This window comes from Thamnophis elegans, chromosome 7 (genome assembly GCF_009769535.1).
Source record: "Thamnophis elegans isolate rThaEle1 chromosome 7, rThaEle1.pri, whole genome shotgun sequence".
Lineage (NCBI taxonomy): Eukaryota > Metazoa > Chordata > Lepidosauria > Squamata > Colubridae > Thamnophis > Thamnophis elegans.
The window spans coordinates 47,513,715-47,535,565 of NC_045547.1; the positions used below are offsets into that span (position 1 = coordinate 47,513,715).

At 41.7% G+C, this 21,851-nt stretch overlaps 1 protein-coding gene across 1 annotated transcript in view; it reads right to left on the reverse strand.

The window, feature by feature from the left end:
* Positions 1 to 1,850: 1,850 nt before the first annotated feature.
* KCNMB4 (potassium calcium-activated channel subfamily M regulatory beta subunit 4) overlaps positions 1,851 to 21,851 on the reverse strand; it is a 31,787-nt gene continuing 11,786 nt past the window's right edge. Inside the window, exon 3 of the mRNA XM_032222095.1 lies at positions 1,851 to 2,200. Coding sequence (XP_032077986.1) covers positions 2,032 to 2,200 — 169 coding nt within the window. The 3' untranslated portion in view covers positions 1,851 to 2,031. The remainder of the gene's footprint in view (positions 2,201 to 21,851) is intronic.

Consider the following 21,851-nt stretch of genomic DNA (forward strand, 5'->3'; position numbering starts at 1 on the left):
AAATAAAAAATTCAAAGAGAAATCATATAATGGATTCAACAGACAATCCAATCAATAGCATTGCTTTTAGGCACTTTGCAATAATTCTCATACTTCCCTTTGGTTCAATGAGCCAAAATGTTGGATTGAGAAAAAGGGGAAAGTGATAAAAATTTTGTAAGTTATATTATTCATTTCCAAAGAGTCTAGCTATAAACAGACCAGGAGACCTCTGATTCATGAATACAAGATTTCTAGCGCTCCTCAAAGTGCTCAAGAACTTGTTTACCAAGGAAACCCTAGTACAAAACATGACAATGTTTCTCTTTCTCCATCAAAATCAAAAGTTAAACTGCTGTAATTTGTAGACATAACACATTAAAATTATGTTTTATAAAGCATCTGGAACTGTTCTACATATTCTGTTACTTGAAATGCAGACTCAAAATGGCCTAGTTTCCTTTGTAGCAACAACTTGACAGCTCATGATTTATTGGGTCATTGTTTCAGAGATATTTCTTTACTAAAACAGAATGACCAAGGTGGGGGGAAGCAGTGGGAGCAGGAGCAACCTCTGACTTCCTGAAGGCTTGATTATGGCTGATAACTCTCCAACAGCCAATTGGTCTACCTGGCCTTCAGTGGGCTACTACTCTACCTGATTTCCAAGAAGAAGCCAGCCTATCCAGGCACCTGAGGGTAGAACTGGTCCACTGAACTTCTGAGAGGCAGTGGATTTCTTAGAGGACATCAAATAAAAAAGGATTTAAATATTACTAACCAAACAATAAATAAAATACTTAGAGCATTAGTCTTTCTGTACAATTCTTACAAAATATTAGATGATAAGGCTGAAGATGATGACTGCATAAGGCAATAGTAGTATCAATAATATTTGGCTTTGCAATCTAGTGAGGCTTGGCAGAAAATGTTACTCTTGGGAGTTTGGCAAGGGTAATGTGACAAATGAAATAAACTTGAACCAACAGCATTTAAGAACATATAATTTTTTTAAAAGCATGAGGATTCACTGTAGTGTTTCTTGAACATGAATATTGTTTCTGTTTTGTGATGGAACTTCTAAAAGCCATATGAGGAACTGAAAGACCAAAGTCTTCTGTAAAGAGTAAAGGGATCAGACACTTTCATTACAATAATAATGCACCAATATCTACCACCCTTTCCATTGAGAAATAACTAACTCTTGGTCAGCTGGGGCACACAGACAGGAAAATGAATACAAATTAGAACCTTGGAAAAATAGAACAAAAATATAAGGCTGGAAGCTTCTAATTGCCATCTGTTAATTTTCTGCTCTACTTATGCCATTTCTAATAGTTGAAAAAAATAAAAAATTACTTAGGGTCCTAGAATCTTGTTCTGTTACTTTTTGAGTAACAATCAGGAAAAGGCCTGGTAAGAAATATAAATTTGCAATAGAATTTTCATCATAAAAAGAAATACATATGAAAGAAAATGTGGCTGCAAGATAGAAAATGAATCATCTCAAAAGTCAATTTTCAATTCCCAAAATAATTTTACGATATGCTGAGTGTTAAATGGTTAATTTCAAGAATAATCCGTAAGTCTGATATTTTGTGATATTTTGTTTTTGACCCTAAAGCAAATCACTCCCACAAAAGAAGGACACATGCTAATAAAAACAATCACTTTTTAATATTTGAGAAATACAGTCTATGAGAAAGAAAGTAATAAATATTCAAGACTAAATAATAGCATTAAGAAAGATAAATTTACTAAGATGAAGTTAACCACAATTTGGGTTTTCACACTTTGTCCTCCACTCCATCAGAGATTTTGATTTCATTAAGTTTGAATGAAGGTTTGATGCATCTTAGGATCATTTAATGGAAAAAAACACACTTGCTTTCATAATGGCAGAAACAACTAGTTAACATGTCACAGCATGGTCATCTAGGCATCAGCCAGACCAGCAGTTGGCAATACACTGGGAATGGGCATTGCTGGAAATACCAGAGAAGTCAGTCACATTTGGCATTCCCTCATTCTTTCTTGAAGGGTATCCTCCATTTAGGAATGCTTCCTCTTCTTCATAGTTTCTGCTTTGACAGCCAAGCTCTTTGCACAGATGGTCAAGATCACAATTAGGACTCCAACCAGGAATGTGACCACTGGCCAAAGGAAGCAGTGCAAAAGAACCGATTCGTCATGTGTACGTTGTAGCAATACATCATCTGGTCTGTAATAGGAAAGACAGCAGAATTATGGGTGGAGAGTTAGAATCAGCCATCCATGAAAATAAAAGATATGTTGTTTGCAACATCATCAGAAACAATACACTGTCATGATTTCTCTACATTTTTACAACAATCAGATTTGTGGGGAAGAAACTAAATTAAACACAATTGATCTTGATATGTTCTTGGATATGTTAATATGTTTTGGAGCCCTGGTGGTGCAGTGGTTAGAATGCAGTATTGCAGGCTGACTCTGCCCACTGCAAGAAGTTCAATCCTGACGGGCTCAAGGTTGACTCAGCCTTCCATTTGCTGAGGTCAGTAAAATGAGATTGTTGGGGGCATTATGCTGACTCTATAAACCACTTAGAGAGTGCTGTGAAGCACTATGAAGTGGTTATAAGTCCTATTGTTTTGCTATTGTGTGCAGTTCTAAGTCTCATGAAATAAAAATGCTTGCTTGTTTTTTTAATTGTCCCTTATTTGTGAAAGCTAGTGGAATAGTGGAAGCTATTGCATATATAGCAGTGGTTTTTCTGAGATGGTTTGTTTTTAATCTGTGAATGCTTCCACTGCATTATACTTACTGGCACCCACTTTCAGCATGCATGCGCACAGTTCCTAACAAAGTACAAAATTAAATACAATATACTTCTGCAAATCAAATTGCATGTTTAACTATTTATATGGAGCTGATTGTACATTTAAAATAAGAAACAATGAATATAACAAGCATGGGAATGAATGTCCTTCCAAGATATGCTATGTAACACATCAGTTGAGAGAAATAAACATTTCTAAGGTGTTTAGAAACAGAAAGAAGGATGGATATCTTAGAAACATATCTCCAAATTAAGTACTTATAGGAGAACAAAGAAATTCATTTAGAATTGCCTTTCATAGACCCCAAACTTGAAGATTATTGAAAAACCATGTGGAAATCTTAAACATGCAGTCAATGTAATAAACATAATGTTGGAACCTGACAGTTTGTCAGAGCTGCCACCTGGTGCTCCCCACCAACCTTTTTTTAATGTATATTTTTTTATTTTTAAACAAACATAGACATAAAAATGTCTTCCATTACATACAGTGTGTCGATTGGTTACAAGATTTTTGTGCATCCTTTCCATAATCACCACTTAAACTTTATATAAAGTCACATATTATCAGTCGGCTATATTTATATGCATTATTATTATAGTGCTTCTATAAAATTGTTTATCTTCTTGTATTCTAATTTCATATGTCAACTTACTCATTTCAGCACATTCCATTATTCATATCATCAATCTAATATATATGTATACAACTATTATAATTATTGAACATTCATTGAATATAACTATTATTACATCCTTTTTATGTGAAGCATGCTAAATTTAGAATAGATTTATATTATGGCATTTCATTACATCATCTTTAAATCATCCAGTGGTATTACATCTTTATATTCCCACTTACAGTTTATATAAAATTTCATATTATCAATCTAGTGTATATATGCATTATTATCCTTGTTAATCATTTATTGGGCTATAACTATTATTACTTTGTCTTATACATAATACTCAACATTTAACTAAGTTTAACTTAATTTTATTGTAACATTTCATTTCATCATCCTCTATACTTCCAGTAGTAGTGCCATCCAATATCTCTTGCCATTTGTAAAATCTGTATTCTATTTATTTTCTTGATAAATCTCATGTGGACTTATTTTGGCAACTTGTTGTTCATTGCATATCTTTTAAGAACTCGAAGCCCTCCATCTGTTCCTTCCATCAGCTTGCCTTTGGGTATCATTGGTGCTTCTGCCAAAATTACTCTCATTGTTTCTGCCAGATTTTATCCCTTTTCTTCTTCCATGTTTTGAGGTCTGAGATAGAAATCCAGTTCATCAACCTCTCCTTTCAATATTCCACACATATCATCTCCCTCCACTCTTGGTTTGCTGTCAATGTCAACAATTTTCTTATCACTTTGTTCATGTTTTTCTGGAATTTTTTGAACTCTATCTTCAATTTTCATCATTGTTTTGTAAATATTCTCAGCTCTTCCCTCCATTCTTTCTGTTCTTTGTTCTATACTCTCAAGACTCTTTTCAATGTTCTCTGTACTTATTAGTATTTTTTTAATTTCTAGCATAATATTTTGCAATGTTAATTCCTTTTCTTCTTCATGTTGCACCATTTTTCCAGATTGTAAGCACTGCCACTGAACCATCCAAGGCTTTTTGCTAGATTTCAAACAAATTCACTATAATCTTTCAAGTCCAGGCTTTCTCTTTACTCCAGTCCAACTACTGATAATACTCCAAAAGAGCACCTGTATAAACAAATCGTCCTCGTCCCACTGTTCCTTTTAATAAACAAAATCAAGGACTTTGAGATATAAAATATAAGTCAAATGTTCATAGGAATTAGTGTTTCCAAGCCTCTAGGTGGCAGTGTTACTTCTTTTCCTTCTACTTTTACCCTTTTCTTTGTTCCGAACTTGAGGAAAAAAAATGCTTAAAAGATGCAATCCATCCGAACGTTGCAAAAAGAGATTCCAGATCCACATATACAAAAAGTAAGGAAAAATAGAAGAAGGAAAAAAGAGACCAGTCCAATTTAAAAAATAAGAGGCATTTTTAAGAATTCCATCCATTAAAAAAATGAAGTTAAAGATAGCTAACACAAAAGAGGATCAAGATCTTACTCAACCAAAAAATTACAGACCTATGTCATTACTCAATATAGATTATAAAATTTTTACTAAAATACTAGCAAATAGGTTAATGTTGGTTATTCAGCAATTGATTCATAATGATCAAACATGTTTTATACAAGGGAGACAAATGAGAAGTAATGTAAGACAAATTGTTAATATATTGGAATATTTGGGAAAGAATAACCAAATCCCTGCTGCGCTTATATTTCTAGATGCCGAGAAAGCCTTTGATCGAGTGAATTAGCAATTTTTATTGAAATTAATGCAAAAAAATGCAAATAGGAGAGCATTTTTTTACAATCAATTAAAGCAATATATCAGGAACAAACAGCTCAAATCATAGTCAATGGAAGTTTAACAGATCCATTTAAAATTGAGAAAGGTACAAGGCAGGGTTGTCCTCTACCCCACATTACTGTTTATTATAATTCTGGAATTATTGTTGAACAAAATACGGGGATCAGATGATTTACAGGGAATCAAGATTAGACATCAAGAATATAGAGTACCGGCTTTTGCAGATGATTTGGTTATAACATTAACCCAACCACAGGAATCTAGTAAGATTTTAATTAATATGATTAATCAATATGGCCAAGTGTCCAGATTTAAAATAAATTTAGGGAAAACAAAGATGCTAGTTAAAAATATGAACACTAAACAAAGGGAAGAATTAGAAGGAATGACAGGGTGTGAAATAGTTAAAAAGGTTAGGTATTTAGGAGTCTATATTTCAACCTCAAATGGGAAACTATATAAGTATAATTATGAGCCACTATGGCGCAGCATACAGATAGAGATGAAAAATTGGGAAAAATTACAATTATCTTTGATGGGAAGAATAGCAGCAGTGAAAATGAATGTTTTACCTAATTTTTTATTTCTTTTTCAAATGATACCAATAGTTTAAAAAGATGCAAATTTGCTAGAATGGCAGAAGGGCATTAATAAATTTGTATGGACAGGGAAGAAGCCAAGAATTAAACTAAAAATAATGCAAGATGTGCGTGAAAGAGGAGGTTTGAAATTACCAAATTTAAAACTATATTATGAGGCAGTAGTTTTATCGCTAATTAGTGATTGGATTAATTTAAAAGATGATAGAATACTTAATATCGAAGGGCATGATTTGGTATATGGTTGGCATGCTTATTTGCTATATGACAAAAAGATAGATAAGAACTTTAAAAGTCATATTTTAAGGAATGCTCTACTGCGGGTCTGGAAAAAATATCAATATAAACTAAATGATAAGATACCTGTTCTGTCCCCCCTTCTCTGCTCATTAACAGACGACAGGCAAACAAACTTAAAAGGAACTCTCTTTATCAGTTCTCGGTTCAGACTGGCTGCGAGCCCAAAAATAAACATAAACCAAGTCTCTCACCAGATAACAGAATACAAAACAAAACTCTTACAAAGCAATGCACTTCTCCAAGTCTCTCTCACAAACCATGACCGATGAATGCTGAACGAACCAATGAACGTTGACTCCTGCAACCAGGGCGTGGCACCATCCGTCCTTTTATCACCAGAATACGCCACTAACGAGCCCCAGCTGCATTGGTAATCTTGCATCCCGAAAAGACTCACAGAAGACGTCTGCTGAGTCACAACAGATACCTATGTGGGCAATTCCTAGACACGCAATAGAAAACATAAATATAGTACAAAAACAAGATGTAATTACATACAGACAGCTTCTTACCTTAGAAAGAGGTGTATTACAACTAAAACCCTTGAATGTACTAAAAGAGGAAAAGGTAATTCAAACATGGTTTCAGTACGGGCAGTTACAGGCCAGATGCAGAATTAGTTAAAGACTGTATGATAAAATGGGCACAAAATTTTGAAGAACCAATAATGTTGGATACATGGGAAAAGATTTGGGTAAGAAATGTAAAATTTACACAAGCCCAAAATTTGAGAGAAAACTTTTATAAGATATTTTATAGATGGCATTTAGATCCTAAAAAACTGGCCTCTATGTATCCGAATTTACAACCTAAATGCTGGAGATGTGATTGTGCTGATGCTACATACTATCATATATGGTGGACTTGTAAAAAGGTTATTGGATAAAAATATAGTGGATTATGCAAAATGTTCTTTAAAAAAGGATAAAGTTTACCCCTCAGTTATTTTTGTTAGGTATAATTACTGATTGTACAGTTATGGAGACTAACTTAATTTTGCATTTAATAACTGCAGCAAGACTGTTGGTGGCGCAATACTGGAAGAAGGAAGATTTGCCTACTATTCAAGAATAGACATTAAAAGTAACAAACTTAGCAGAGATGGCTAAAATATTGGCATATCTCAAGGACCATTCCAATGAGAGATATAAATTGGAGTGGAGAAGATGGATTGACTATACTCAAAATAAATATGGGACTAAGAAATTCCAGATAGCTTATGACTGAGGCAACAAGGAATGACATAATCTGTTTAGAGTTAGCCTAGCAAAGAGGAGTTAAAGCTCAAATGATAGAGGATATTAATTTTTTACATTTAAGTTTACTTTAGAATATTTTTGTTAAAGATTTATACCCTGTATTGGTTCTGGGAAGTCGGGGGAGAGAAGGTTGGGAGGGGTGGGGTTTGGGTGGGGAGGGTAGGGGGAGGGAAGTAAACATTTGTAAAAGGTTTTTTTAAAAAAAATCAATTAAAAAAAGATAGCTAATTCTGATTCAAGTTTAATTCGCCACTTACTGTCTTCTGTCTTCAATTTTAATTTTGCTCTAAGACTTTTTGGGTGTTCTCTAATAGTAAAACTTTTCTCAGAAATTTTGACACATTCTCTCTCTCCTGCTCTACTTCTGTTGCAGAGGGCTGTCCCAACGTTGTGCAGCTTCAATGACTGCTTCTCTTGTAGCTGGAAAAAAGAGCTTCTCCTGGATCGACCAGGGGCTTTGCGATGCCCCTGAGATCAGCAGGATGTGCCCTTCTCTATCACTGTCTCTGCGGGACAGTTTAGGTCCAAAAAGGACCATCCAGCAGCAGAGATATCAACAGCAATCCTGGAGCCCCAAGACTGCATGTCGTGTTGTAGTGACATCAGCCCTGTCTCTTCCCCACCACCTTTTATAGCCATGAGAACAGAAACCCATGGACTTCATCGTGGATTTACCAGACAGCCAAGGGAACAAGGTCATTTGGACAATAATACACTTGTTCTCCAAGCATGCTCATTTTGTAGCATGTACTGGCCTTCCATCTGCTAGGAAACTGGCCAAATTGTTTATTACCCATGTCTATAGATTCCATGGCATCCCCAAAAGGATAATTTCAGACAGGGAAGTGCAATTCATTGCCCGGTTCTGGCACAGATTTGTGGCAATGGTGGGGGTCTTCACAGGGACTTAGTACAGCCTTCCACCCCACAACCAATGTTGCTGCAGAGAGAGCAAACTTGATGGTGGAGCACTACTTAAGATGTAACGTCCAGTACCAACAGACCGATTGGGCTGAACTCCTTCCCTTTGCAGAGGTTGCATATAACAATTCAGTGCACAAAAGTATGGGGCTTACCCCATTTCATGTGGCTACAGGGCAGGAGTTCATCCCAATTCCGGAGTGTCCTCAGGTGCGCCCAGATGACACGACCTTGCAGGAGTGGATAGCCCGGATGCAAAAAGTTTGGAAAGTGATGTCATTCTTTTGTCACATATAAAAAGAGTGCTGATGGAAGGCGCAAGGACCTTTCCACGTAGGCCAGAGGGTATACCTCTCCACTAAATATCTCAGGCTGCCGTTGCCATGTAAGAAACTTGGGCCCAAATTCATTGGGCCTTTCCCAATCATGCTAGTTATTAATCCAGTCATAGTGCAGCTAAGACTCCCCCCTCTACTGGGGAAAACACATCTAGTCTTCCACTGCAGCCTGCTTTGATCAGTTCATGCATCTGATATCAAAGGAGATTGGCTACAGCCGCCAGCCCCGGTTACTGTAGATGGGGAGCAGCACTATGTAGTGCAAGATATACTAGATACCAGGTGGCACAGAGGACGGTTACAATACCTTGTTTTATGAAAAGGTTATCCCGTCGGAGGCATTGTGGGTTCATAGCAAGGACTGTAGGGTGCCCCACCTGATAGTGAGATTCCACTGCAGACATCCCACAAAACCAGGGGGAAGGGGTCCTTCGACTCCTAATTGAGTGTAATTTTTAGCTCCCCAAATGCTGTCTCTGTGGTAAGAGGCCGCATGTCAGCTCTGGCCAGCCCAGAGGGCTGGAGCTGCCATTCAGGAGAGAAAACCAGGCCAGCTGCCAAGACTCACCAGGCTTCACTCCTCCACAAGCAGCTGAGTAAAATACAAAGCTATTGATAACTGACTGACAACAATCCATGATTAATTGCCTTATTTGTTGCCCATTTATTCATTGCCATAGTGTTTTGTTGGTCAGTTCGTGCCGGAGGAAGAATACAAACTGCATTTACAAACCATTTCTGTGTTTGGCTGTTTTCATTAACCCTCCAGAACCTGAGACATAAGGATATTCCTGAGCTAGAAGAACAGGAAGCAAGTCCAAAAACAAGAATAGAAAGGCTCTTAGCTGGGTACAGAAAACATTCAGAAGCTACAGATTCAGGTTCTGCCATCAATTTCATGCTGCTTCCATCACAAATGAGAGCATCACAATTTTTCAACTACTTATGTCAACAAGGATTTCAGCATAGACACATTTTCCACTGTGAAAGACTTTGGGGGAAAATACTGTACCATTTTGCCCATGTATAGTAAAGTATTGCTTGGAATAGTTCCAAATATTGCTTGTCACTTGCTCTCAGCACTACAATCCCTGTGCAGCAGGACTTCTCTGAGATTGATAAGACTTGTACTTTCTTCCTCTGTCCCCCTTCGGCTCTTTCTAACAATGAGATTATTGATTTTCTGGAAGTCCAGCATTCTTAGAATTTGTAAATTTAAAAAATCTTAACTGTCAGGCAAACAAAGTATATGAAATTAAGCTGAAGGGAGCTCTGATTATGTGCCTACAAATTCACTCCTGCTCCATGTTCTATCTTCCTTAACCCCACCAACTTGTTAGCCAGGCTATTTCTTCTAGAAATAGTACTAGCACTAGCAGTAAATATTTATTTTAGTACTAGCAGTAGTTATTTATTAATATCCAATAAATCAATAGAGCGCAGTTGGGCCATGAGATAAAGCAGGAGGAAGCTCTGCTGGTGTTCCTGTAAGCTCATTCCCTCTTCCACCTCACCAACTTGTTAGACGGATATTTCTGGAATAAATGGGAATATTGATCTTCTGAAAGACTGGCATTCCCTAATCAGAAATTCAAGTAACTCTGTATTCACTCAGAACATGGTTAATCAAACTTTCCATTTCAAGCTTATGCCCAGGGATCCTCAGCTCTGCCTTGCAATGTGTATGAAGACAAATTGATGGTTGTTTTTCTAATGGCAGATGGTGCTGGATAAAGAGACAAAAGAAAAAGTAATCAAAGAATTAACCAATCACTGCTTTGAAATATTTCCTTATTAAAGCTGTAAGGTCGGTACCACTTGCTAACCTTGTTCCAGAGATACATGAAGCTCAACTGACTAAGTGACCTGCGCAAACAATGTAATTTTTGCTGATATACCTTTTCTGATTGATTCAAGGAATGCATATTAATCTTGCTACCTGAAAATGCTTTTAGTTTATTTTTTATAAGACTAAACCAGAATCTTCCCACTTCTTTAATCAACAATACAATATGTGTAGTTTATAACCATAGAGCGACAACTAAGTTAAAGTGGGTTTAAAGAGTCTCTCTGTCTGCATTTGGATTCAGCACTTGGTTGCCACTCAAAAAAGAAAACAGCCAACTAAGATGACAAAATAAAGGTTGGCAAATGTTCTATTCTCTAAAAGCAGAACATTCTATTCTCTAAAAGCCCTTATTACAGAGGGTTCCTTTGCTGCAACAAAGCAATTATCCTAAGATGGATGACTCCGAAGTGCAGCATAGTGCTCTGCAGATGGTTATTATCTATTGCATTCTTTCATTTAGTAACTCTAAACAAATATTTGGGCACAGCATTTATCCTGACATAGAATAAAAGATATTCATGTTACAGCTGCCAAGTCACAATGGAAAATAAACAGTGGACTTAATTTGGCATGATTGAAGAGATTCATACCTGCCGAACTCTAGTGTTGCAGAGAATGAGGTAGAGAGAGAGACACAATACAAGTCTACTGTATGTGTGTAGAGAGGTAACTATATACTGCATGGCAGGGGTGAAAACATATTTCACTATAAGCAACCCTGTGTGAAGATTTCTCCCTACTGCTATGTAATGTGTGCCAAGAGGCCATGGTGGAGTCTCCAACCTTTTTGAGCTATAGGGTTGCTGTTGGATTCTGCATCTGTTGTGAGTGTACTTATAGCCTGGTTGCCTACCAGCAGAATAGCTGCAAAAATGGTCAGTCCCAAAAGGACTATTTGCTGAAAGACTGTCTGGTGAGGCTGTATTAGCCACCCACTAACTCCCAAAAGACAGTTTAAGTTTCCAACTCAAATATGTCTAGTACATTTTCAATTATGAATTTTCTCCTGCTTCCCTTTTATAAATTATTGTTCAGAAAAGAGAAACAAGTCAGAGGCAAACAGTGGTGGGATTCAAATAATTTAACAACTGGTTCTCTGCCCTAATGACCAGCTGAGTAGGCGTGGCTCAGTGGTCATGTGACCATGTGGGCATGGCCAATTCAACGTCACTCAGGTCAATGGGATCTTCATCTTAGCTGTTACAATGTAATAAGGGTTAACCGGAAAGGCAGTTTCTGTAAGCAAGGCACTAAAGATTAAGCTAGAAACAACACCAGAATGTTTCCTTCCTGCCTTCCTTACAGGATTAGCCCTGAAAAGTGGGGGGGGGGGAACAAAAGGTGGTTTCTTCCAACAACTGGTTCTCCGAACTGCTTAGAAAGTTAACAACCGGTTCTCCCGGCTAGGTGCGGACTGGCTGAATCTCACCACTGGAGGCAAAAGGCTAAAATGTCATTGCCAGCAGAATTTAGTTCATGAGTATGAAACACAAGGAGTTGAAAACCAAACTAACCAGAAGCCCATGCAATCAATTCCAACATTGAGATCACAAAGTAATGAAGACCAAGGCTATAAGTCAGCTCTACAGCCATACATTGGTTGCAGATCATCTCTCAGCATTGTATTCTTTTTGGCTGTTTGCTTTTGAAAAGGATTGTTCCTGAAGGGACTCCTGAACTTCGAAGTTCAGGAGGTGGGGTTTTTTTTTGTGAAAGAGATAAATCAACATAAAAAGCACCAAAGTGTACTGTATACTGAGAATTATTTCAGGAAAAAAGATAAATCCAGACAAGAAGAGCTGGAATAATGTTATTATTTGATAAATCTTGTGACCCCAAGCACAATGGAGATTCTGGTCATCTGAAAAGTTCTCCTGGATCTTTTTGTGAGTCTCAATCTCAGGATAGGAGTAGGAAAGCAACAATGGGCAATTTGTATGTTGAGATTATGTTGTGGGCACTATCACAAAAAAGCTAGCAAGTGGGAGGCCACCTATGTTAGTCTGTAGTGGCAAAAATCAAGACTTTGGTAATCCCTTTTCTGACTAGCAAATGTTATTAAAAACCATAAACTTTCAAGAACTGCAGCTCGATTGATTGATTGATTGATTGATTGATTGATTGATTGATTGCCATCAAGTCAGTCTTGACTCTTAATAACCAAATAGATAGGGTTTCTCCATGATGATCTATTCTTAATCTGATATTTCAGGTTTTCTATTGTTGCGTAGTCACTGTAACTGAGTCCATTCACGTTGCTGCTAGCCATCCTCTTCTCCTCTTTCCCTCCATCTTTCCCAGCATTACAGCTTTTTCTAGGAAGACAGGTCTTTGCCTAATGTGTTCAAAGTAAGATAATTTGAGCCTGATGATTTGCACCTTGATTCAGAATTCTGGATTGATTTGTTTGATGATCCATTAGTTTGATTTCTTGGCTGTCCTTGGTATTCGCAGGAGTCTTCTCCAACCCAATACTCTTCCTATCCTGCTTCTTCAAAGTCCAACTTTCACTTCCATAGGAAGTCACAGGGAGAACCATTACAGGCTCTCCTGGAGTTATGACTAAATTTGTTCAGCAACTGTATGAAGTTGCAGCACCACTGAATGAATGGCATTTATGCCGGGTCCCTGAAGTTACAGTTGTTGCAGTGCTCCCATAGTCACCTAATCAAAATTCAGGCACTTGATAGCCTCTCCACACTTACAACTGCCAGGGCTCTCCAACTGTTCCCCTCCCCATCCCTGTCCTGCAGAGTGGCACTCCTCAACAGCAGTGGCAGTACTGGAGCTGAAGTAGAGGCCAAAGGCTTTACGTAATTTCATCCAACCACCACTAACCCCAGGCTTCTACTTCAGCCCCAGGGCCACTGAGCAATACCACCTCAAGCCCCAACCATTCCTTCTACTTTTGCTGCCCTGCACTCCATTCATCCTAATACTTTGCTGTCTATCAGCACTGCTGCCCCAGAGGACCTTCGCTATTTTTCTCCTATTGCTGATGAGATGTACCCAGCCCGGTCCTACAGTTGCAAAAAAAAGTATGTAACCCCTTGGGATTACGTGGAGTTTTGCATGAATTGGTCATAAAATGTACTCTGAACTGCATCTAAGTCACAACAATAGAAAAACACAGTCTGCTGAAAATAATACTACACAAACATTAGATGTTAACTGAACATAACATGTAAACATTCACAGTGCAGGGAGGAAAAAATATGCGAGCCCCTAACCTAATGACTTCTCCAAGAGCTAATTGGAGCCAGGAGTGAGCCAACCTTGACTACAATCAGTGTGATGATATTGGATGTGTTGCTGACAGCTGTCCTGCCCTTTAAAAAAACACACCTGTTTTGGGTTTACTGGTTTCAAGAAGCACTGTCTGATGTGAATCATGCCTTGCAGAAAAGAGCTCTCAGAAGACCTACGATCAAGAATTGTTGATTTGCATGAAGCTGGAAAAGGTTACAAAAGTATCTCCAAAAGCCTTGATGTTCATGTGTCCACGGTAAGGCAGCACTGTTGCCACTCTCCCTAGGCGTGGTAGTCCTGTAAAAATGACTGCAAGAGCACAGCGCAGAATGCTTCATGAGGTGAAGAAGAATCCTAGAGTGGCAGCTAAAGACCTACAGAAATCTCTGGCACATGCTAACATTTTTGTTGACACATCTATAATAAGGAAAACATTAAACAAGAATGGAGTACATGGGAGGACACCACGGAGGAAGCCACTGCTATCCCAAAAAAATATTGCAGCACGTTTGAAGTTTGCAAAAGAGCACCTGGATGTTCCACAGCACTACTGGCAAAATATACTGTGGACAGATGAAACCAAAATTGAGTTGTTTGGGAAAAACACATAACACTATGCTGTTCAGAGCACATTTTATGACCAATTCATGCAAAACTCCACGTAATCCCAAGGGGTTCACATACTTTTTCTTGCAACTGTATATAAGGCAGATGCTGCCGCGGTTAGGCCTTCTTCCCAAGACTGCCCACACCGTTCTCCAAATAGCACAGACCACTGTCACAATGTTTCTGAGGCTTTCTAAAATGTCACTGGAAGGCTGCATCAAATCATGTTGGCCGTTCTACAGTTTTTCAGACAGTGTTCAAAAAGTTTCTGAAACCATATCAATAGTTGATGATCTATTACCACAACAAATGACTGAACTTACAATTAGACTTTCAGAATTTTAACTGCCTACTTCACAGGTGGTACTGTAATTTTATTGTCTGGATATCACAAGTGGGTCTCTCGTGTCTTTGAATGGTCCCAAACCAATGTTTGAGCAATGTAACACAAAAGAGGGAGCCACGTCCAGTCCTTTTAAGACAAAGTATGGGTTTTCCCCCCAGTTTTCAGAGCAAATGGCAATCCAGTTGACTCATCAAGTCAATTAATAGTTGCACTTCTGCAAATTGAAGCAGTCATAATGCTGCACCGATTCTAGAATCATCTAACTCTAGCTTGCTGTTATACTTGAGATGTTGCATTGGATATTTCTGCCAGGTCCCTGCATCTCCTTTCTAAAACTTGCCAACACTGGTTTTTTCCAAGGCTAGTAGATTCTCTGGGCTTCTATAAATCTTGCCAGGGATATAAGCTGTTTCCCGCATTTCCATCTTCCCCCAAGTCTGTTATGTGGCTTCTAATGCTGCAACTGAGTCACGCTGGCCACCACCTTTTCCAGATGCTATTACTGCAGCTACTGCCAAGTCCCTTGACAATGATCTCATTCCAAACCTTTTCCTTTGGATATTCTTCAATCAAGCCACTCTAATCTTTCTCAACTGTCTTTGCTGCATATGGTGCACCCAGCACTTATCAAACCTCTCTAGCTTTTTCCTCTTCTTCATGGACACTTCCTCCACCATTCCCAGCATACTAATGTCTCCCATGTCACCACTTCAGGTGCAGCAGGGCAGATGGCAAACCCATTTACAGAAATGCAGCCATTTTAAAGGAGGAAACTCAAACATTTCCTCTTTTAGATTAGATTAGATTTAATGAATTTATAGGCCGCCCAATCCCGAAGGACTCCGGGCGGCTTACAACAAATACATTTAAAAAATAGAAGGGTTAAAACAGAGAAACATAGATTAAAAAAACCACATCATAGACCCAGTCCAATCGGGGCTGGACCTCAGTCATGAGGTCAACAGCCCGGGGCCTGCCAGAATAGCTAGGTTTTAATAGCCTTTCGGAGGCCATGAGAGTGGGTAGGGCCCAGATCTCTGGGGGCAGTTCATTCCATAGGGTCGGAGTGGCTACAGAGAAGGCCCTCCCCCGGGTGGTTGCCAGCCGACATTGTCTGGCTGATGGCACCCGGAGAAGGCCCACCCTGTGCAATCTTATCGGTCGTTGGGAGGTATGTGGCAGAAGACAGTCTCGCAGATATCCGGGTCCTAGGGCATGTAGGGTTTTAAAGCACCTTGAATTGTGCTCGGAGACCAATAGGGAGCCAGTGCAGCTCGCGGAGGATAGGTGTAATGTGGGTGTACCTTGGTACACCCCATATCGCTCGCACGGTTGCATTCTAGACTAGTTGTAGTCTCCGAACACTTTTCAGGGGCAGCCCCATGTAGAGCACATTACAGTAGTCAAGCCTTGAGGTGACGAGGGCATGAGTGACTGTGTGAAGTGCCTCCCGATCCAAATAGGGCTGCAACTAGTGCACCAGGCGAACCTGGGCGAAGGCCCCCCCTGGTCACAGCCGACAGGTGATGTTCTAACGTCAGCTGCGGGTCCAGGAGGACTCCCAAGTTACGGACCCTCTCTGAGGGGAGTAGATTTTCACCACCCAGGCATAAGGATGGACTAACTGGGCTGTCCTTGGGGGGCAACATCCATAGCCACTCGGTCTTGTCAGGATTGAGTGCGAGTTTGTTTACCCCCATCCAGACCCTGACAGCTTCCAGGCACTGGAACATCACTTCCACCGCTACACTGAGTTGGCACGGGGCAGAGAGATACAACTGGGTATCATCCACATATTGATGGTATTTAATCCCATGCCGACGAATGATCTCACCCAGTGGCTTCATGTAGATGTTAAATAGGAGGGGGAACAAGACCGAGCCCTGTGGCACCCCATATTTAAGGGGCCTAGGGGTCGACCTTTGTCCTCCAACCAACACCGACTGCGACCTGTCGGAGAGGTAAGAGGAGAACCACCGTAAAATGGTGCCTCCCACTCCCACCTCTTCCAGCCGTTGCAGAAGGATACCATGGTTGATGGTATCGAAGGCCGCTGAGAGGTCAAGGAGCACAAGGATAGAGGAGTGTCCTCCATCCCTCGCCTGCCAGAGATCATCGATCAGCGCGACCAAAGCGGTTTTGGTGGAGTATCCAGGCCTGAATCCAGACTGAAAGGGATCTAGATAATCTGCTTCATCCAAGGTCCGTCGGAGTTGTAGGGCCACCACCTTCTCAACAACCTTCCCTAAAAAAGGGAGGTTGGAGACCGGACGATAGTTTTTGAAAATAGCTGGGTCCAGAGAAGGCTTCTTAAGGAGGGGTCTTACCACCGCTTCCTTCAAGGATTGCGGGAAAGATCCCTCCTGCAAAGACGAGTTAGTAATCCTCTGGAGCCAGCCTCGTGTTACCTCCCTGCTGGTCGAGACCAGCCAGGAGGGGCATGGATCCAGCAAACAGGTGGAGGCACTCATCGCTCCCATGGCCTTGTCCACTTCCTCAGGGGTGACAAGCTGGAACTCGTTCCAGGAAATCTGAGCAAGACCTTCCCTCCCTAGACTGGAGTCTAGGTCTGTCTGAATCTGAGTGATTTTGTCCAACAGAAACTGAACAAACTCCTCAGCCCGCCCCTGTAAAGGTTCCCCCGCATCCTCCCCTTTTAGGAGCGAGTTATCCTAAACAGGGCGGCTGGGCGAGATTCTGCGGACGCAATAAGAGCGGAAAAATGTACACATTTTGCCGCCCGTATCGCCACTAAATAAGTCCTAGTGAAGGCTCTTAGTAGTGTTCGGTCAGATTCGGAGTTGCTAGCCCTCCAACGTCGCTCTAGGCGTCTCTTTTGGCACTTCATCTCCCGGAGTTCCTTGGTGAACCAAGGTGCCCTCCTGGATCCACTGCCGCGGAGAGGCCGCAAAGGGGCAATCCGATCCAGAGCCTCAGTTGCCATTGCATTCCAGGTGGCGACCAAGGAGTCTGTCGGAGTGTGGGCAAGAGAGTCAGGTATCTCCCCAAGTTCCATCTGAAATCTCAGTGGGTCCATCAGGCACCTGGGGTGGAACCATTTAATCAGCTCCACCTCCCTGCGGAGGGGGAGTAGCTTCCGAAAGTCAAGCCTCAGCAGGAAGTGATCTGACCATGACAAGGGCAATGTCTCTATCCCCCTTAGTTCAAGATCACGTCTCCACTGCCCCAAAAGAAACACAAGGTCGAGTGTGTGTCCTGCTCTGAGTCGGACCCTGAATTACTTGGGTCAAGTCCATGGTTGTCATGGAAGCCATGAACTCCTGCGCCCCATCAGAGCATTTGCCCAGAGACGGCAAGTTGAAGACCCCCAGTACTATTAGTCTGGGGAACTCAACTGCCAACCCGGATACTGACTCTAGGAGCGTGGGCAGGGCTGTTGTGGCACAGCTGGGAAGTAGGTACATCAAAAACAAGCCCACTTGAACCCCAGCGCTCACCACTCCCTCCTTTGGGCGAGGCATAAACCGCCTCACCGGTACAGTCCGGGACCAGTCCGCCGTCTCCTCCGGCAGCAAAAGCTGGCAGCGAAGCCAAAAGCGCTCGCCACCCGCGCAATGCTGCCGCCGTCGCCGCTGTTCACACAGTACCGCCGCCGCTGTCGCCGCCGCCAGCCAACACAGGAACACCGAAGCCGAAGCCGCCGTCCAGGGGCTGCCCGAGAACGAGCCCCCCCCCCCAGGTAATCACTTCCCTGTGATGTCTAGTAGCTGATCTCCTGCCAAGACCTCCTATTGCAATATCTGGAGTCTCAGTCCCTTTCACTTTGTCCATTTGTCTTTTCGTATGCCTAAGCGGTAACGCTTGGCAGCCATTTCCCATCCTGCACATGCACAGATCCTCTTTGTCCTGTATGTCCTCTTTCCAGATTTGCAGTTGACCATTTTATTCTAGGAGGGTCTATTTGGAGCCCAGGAACATTCTAAATAAATAAAGTGCTGGTTAGAAGTTGATGCTTTACCCAGAAGCAGGTTGTTTCCTCCCCTTTTAAACTTTTCAAATTTCTACCTGAAATTAAAACCAGGAAAGACAAGCACTAACAAATATTGAGAAAGATGAAGTATGCCTGTGAAAAAGTTGCTCTCTTTGTGCTATCCAAGTTGAAGTTTGGGAGCAGAAATATTTTTCATCAATTCCTGGTGAATTGTTAGGTTTTTCCAAAGTCTTCAAATGATAAAGACAATGTCATAAGGAAACAATAGATAATGATAATGATGATGATAATTTAAATTTGTATGCTGCCTGATGTTTATGCTCTTGGTTAGAGGCAAGTTGGGAAAGACCATGAATCTTAATCTAAATTTCACTCTAGGGACTTGCCATTCATTCTAGATGAATGGCATACTCATTCCAAGGAGTATATGCTATAATCAACTAAGATTATGGTTTAGACCTCTGGAGTCTAAAGATGCCTATAGCTATGACCTATAATTGCACAATAGCCAACTGCAAAGAAATATGGGAGCTTCTGTTTCTATTTCTGTATCTATACTAAAATGGTACATGTAGTCCTTGACTTATTACCACAATTGAGCTCAAAATTTCCATTGCTAAGGAAAATATTTGTTAAGTAAATTTTCTCCCATTTTGCTATCTTTTTTGCCACACTTGTTAAATGAATCACTACAGTTGTTAAATTAACAACACATTTGTTAGGTGAATCTGGCTTCCCCATTGATTTTGCTTATCAGAAGATCACAAAAGGTGATCATATGACCCCAGGACCTTGCAACTGTCATAAATGAGGCAGTTGCCAAGCATCTGAATTTTGATCATGTGATTATGGGGGAATGTTGCAATGGTCATAAGTGTGAACAATGGTCATAAGTCCTGTTTTTAAGAACTGCTGTAACTTTGAACAGTCACTACACAAACTGCTGTAAGTCAAAGACTACCTGTATAGGCAGGGGGTTGGACTAGGAGACCCCCCCAAGGCCCCTTTGAACTCTGTTACTCTACTCTACTCTACCCATCTTTGTTTACATTAGCAACATCCTGCTCTTTTTTTTTTCTGCGCATGTGCGAGCTCTCAGAACGGCCGATACCCCCAGCGGGATAGAAGAAAGAACCGCCCGAAAAACATCTGATTACTAGCAGTGAGCCCCGCAAGGAAGGAGCTGTCCGGTAAAATATGACTTGGGGACCTTGGCCAGTCGATTTGTTGGAGGGTTGGCTCCTTGGGTTGGTTTCTAGCCTGTTTGGCTGCCGAAGTGCCTTTTTCCGTCCCCGGCGGCTTTGAATAACGCCGGTGTTTTCCAGCTTGGTTTTTGGACGTGGGACTTTATTTCTGGTCTAGACAAACTCAGGAGAATCTTTGGAGCCATATTAATATCATCCCACCAATGAGGGGGCGGTCATCTGGATGGCATTGAGTGGAATCAAGCAGCTGGCCTGGCTACTGCTGCCGCAGCTCCCCCCCCCCTCACATGCTCTTATCGTATCTTGGTTTGCGGCGTCCCGGCGGCCTCTGTCCTTACCCTTCTCGAAGTGGGAGAGCCCCCAGAGTTTTTCAGAACTACTTTGGCCCGCAGTCGACTTCCTCGGAGTGGGTTGGTTGGCTTATGTGGCGCTGGACGGAGGGGTCAGCTATTTCTACAATCCCTCCAGGCGTTTCCCCCACCCCCACTCCATTTGAATTGCCTGGCTTTACATCGTGGCTTTTTTCTCTGCCCTGTTATGGTTGAAAAGCTTCTACAACTACTAAAACCTATTACTCGCACCACCTGGCTCTCCCTGCCTCTGTTTATGTTTATGGACCTTGGACTGCCTATGGATTTTGGACCTTGGATTCTGGACCCCTGGATTTCCAGACTTTTTGATCTTGTTACCCTGTTCCGACTATTGCTGGCTACCATTACCTCAAGGACACTATCTCTAGATTGGACCTTCCTGCGAACCCACCAACAAATTTAGCTGAACTTGCACATTTTTTAAAATCAACTGCGCAATTTTCATTTTCTTTTTCTTCTCTTTTTGTATGGGGAGTGCATGTGGTACATATGTGTTGGTTGAATGATCCCACAGTTTTTAAAATTAATGAATTTTTTAGCTATTGTATTGTATTAATTGTATTTGATTAGTGGGGTATGTATGTGCAGAATGCTTGGCCGGTATAGATGGGAAGACTGAGAGCGCAGTCTGTAGCCCCCACCACTGAGTGCACCAGCAGAAGTGGATGGGGGCCCGGTTCTGCCTCTCACCCTAGAATGTGTGGTATGAACGGCCTGCCGGGGAGAACGGAGGCTTCGGGAGGGTAAGTAGGGTCTATGGGTGCGGGAATGGGCCAGTGCATCCCGGTCATAGTTGGGAGAGGCAGGTTTGACGGGAGCTATAGGGCTAGCCATTACCGGGGAAGGAGGGTTCGCTACGTCACAGCGATCCCTCCTTCTGGCCCTGTCAGCTCTATTCCAGGACCAGATGGCGAGAGTTGTCAGGGCCCTGGTCTCAGGCTGCTGTTGCTAAATGCCAGGTCTGTGGTTCACAAAGCTCCCCTCGTCCGGGACCTAATGCTAGATGAGGGGGCAGACCTGGCATGTATTACTGAGACCTGGCTGGGCCATGAGGAAGGAATCCCCCTCACTGAAATATGCCCAGAAGGGTTTCAGTTGCTACATCAGCAGCGACACAAGGAAGGGGTGGGGAAATGGCAGTCATCATCCGAGAGTCCCTAGTTCCTCGTGGGATCCCTGCTCCGGAGATTGTCAGGTGTGAGTCCCTTCTGGTGAAGTTGGACATTGGGGGTCAAATGGGTTGATTAGTGGGGTATGTATGTGCAGAATGCTAACATACCTACCTCCCAACAGCGTTACAACTGCCCTGCCTGTGCTCCTCGAGTCAGTAGCCGAGCTGGCGGTTGAGTTCCTCAGGCTTATAGTGCTGGGGGATTTCAACCTGCCGTTGCTCGGTGAATGCTCTGATGGAGCGCAGGAGTTCATGGCTTCCATGGCAGCCATGGACTTGACCCAGGTAATTCAGGGTCCGACTCATTCAGCGGGGCACATGCTCGACCTTGTGTTTCTCTTGAAGCAGTGGAGATGTGATCTAGATTTGAAGGGCATTAAGATCTTGCCCTTGTCATGGTCAGATCACTTCCTACTGAGGCTCGACTTTCGGAAACCAATCCCCCACTGTAGGGAGGGGGAACCGATTAGGTGGT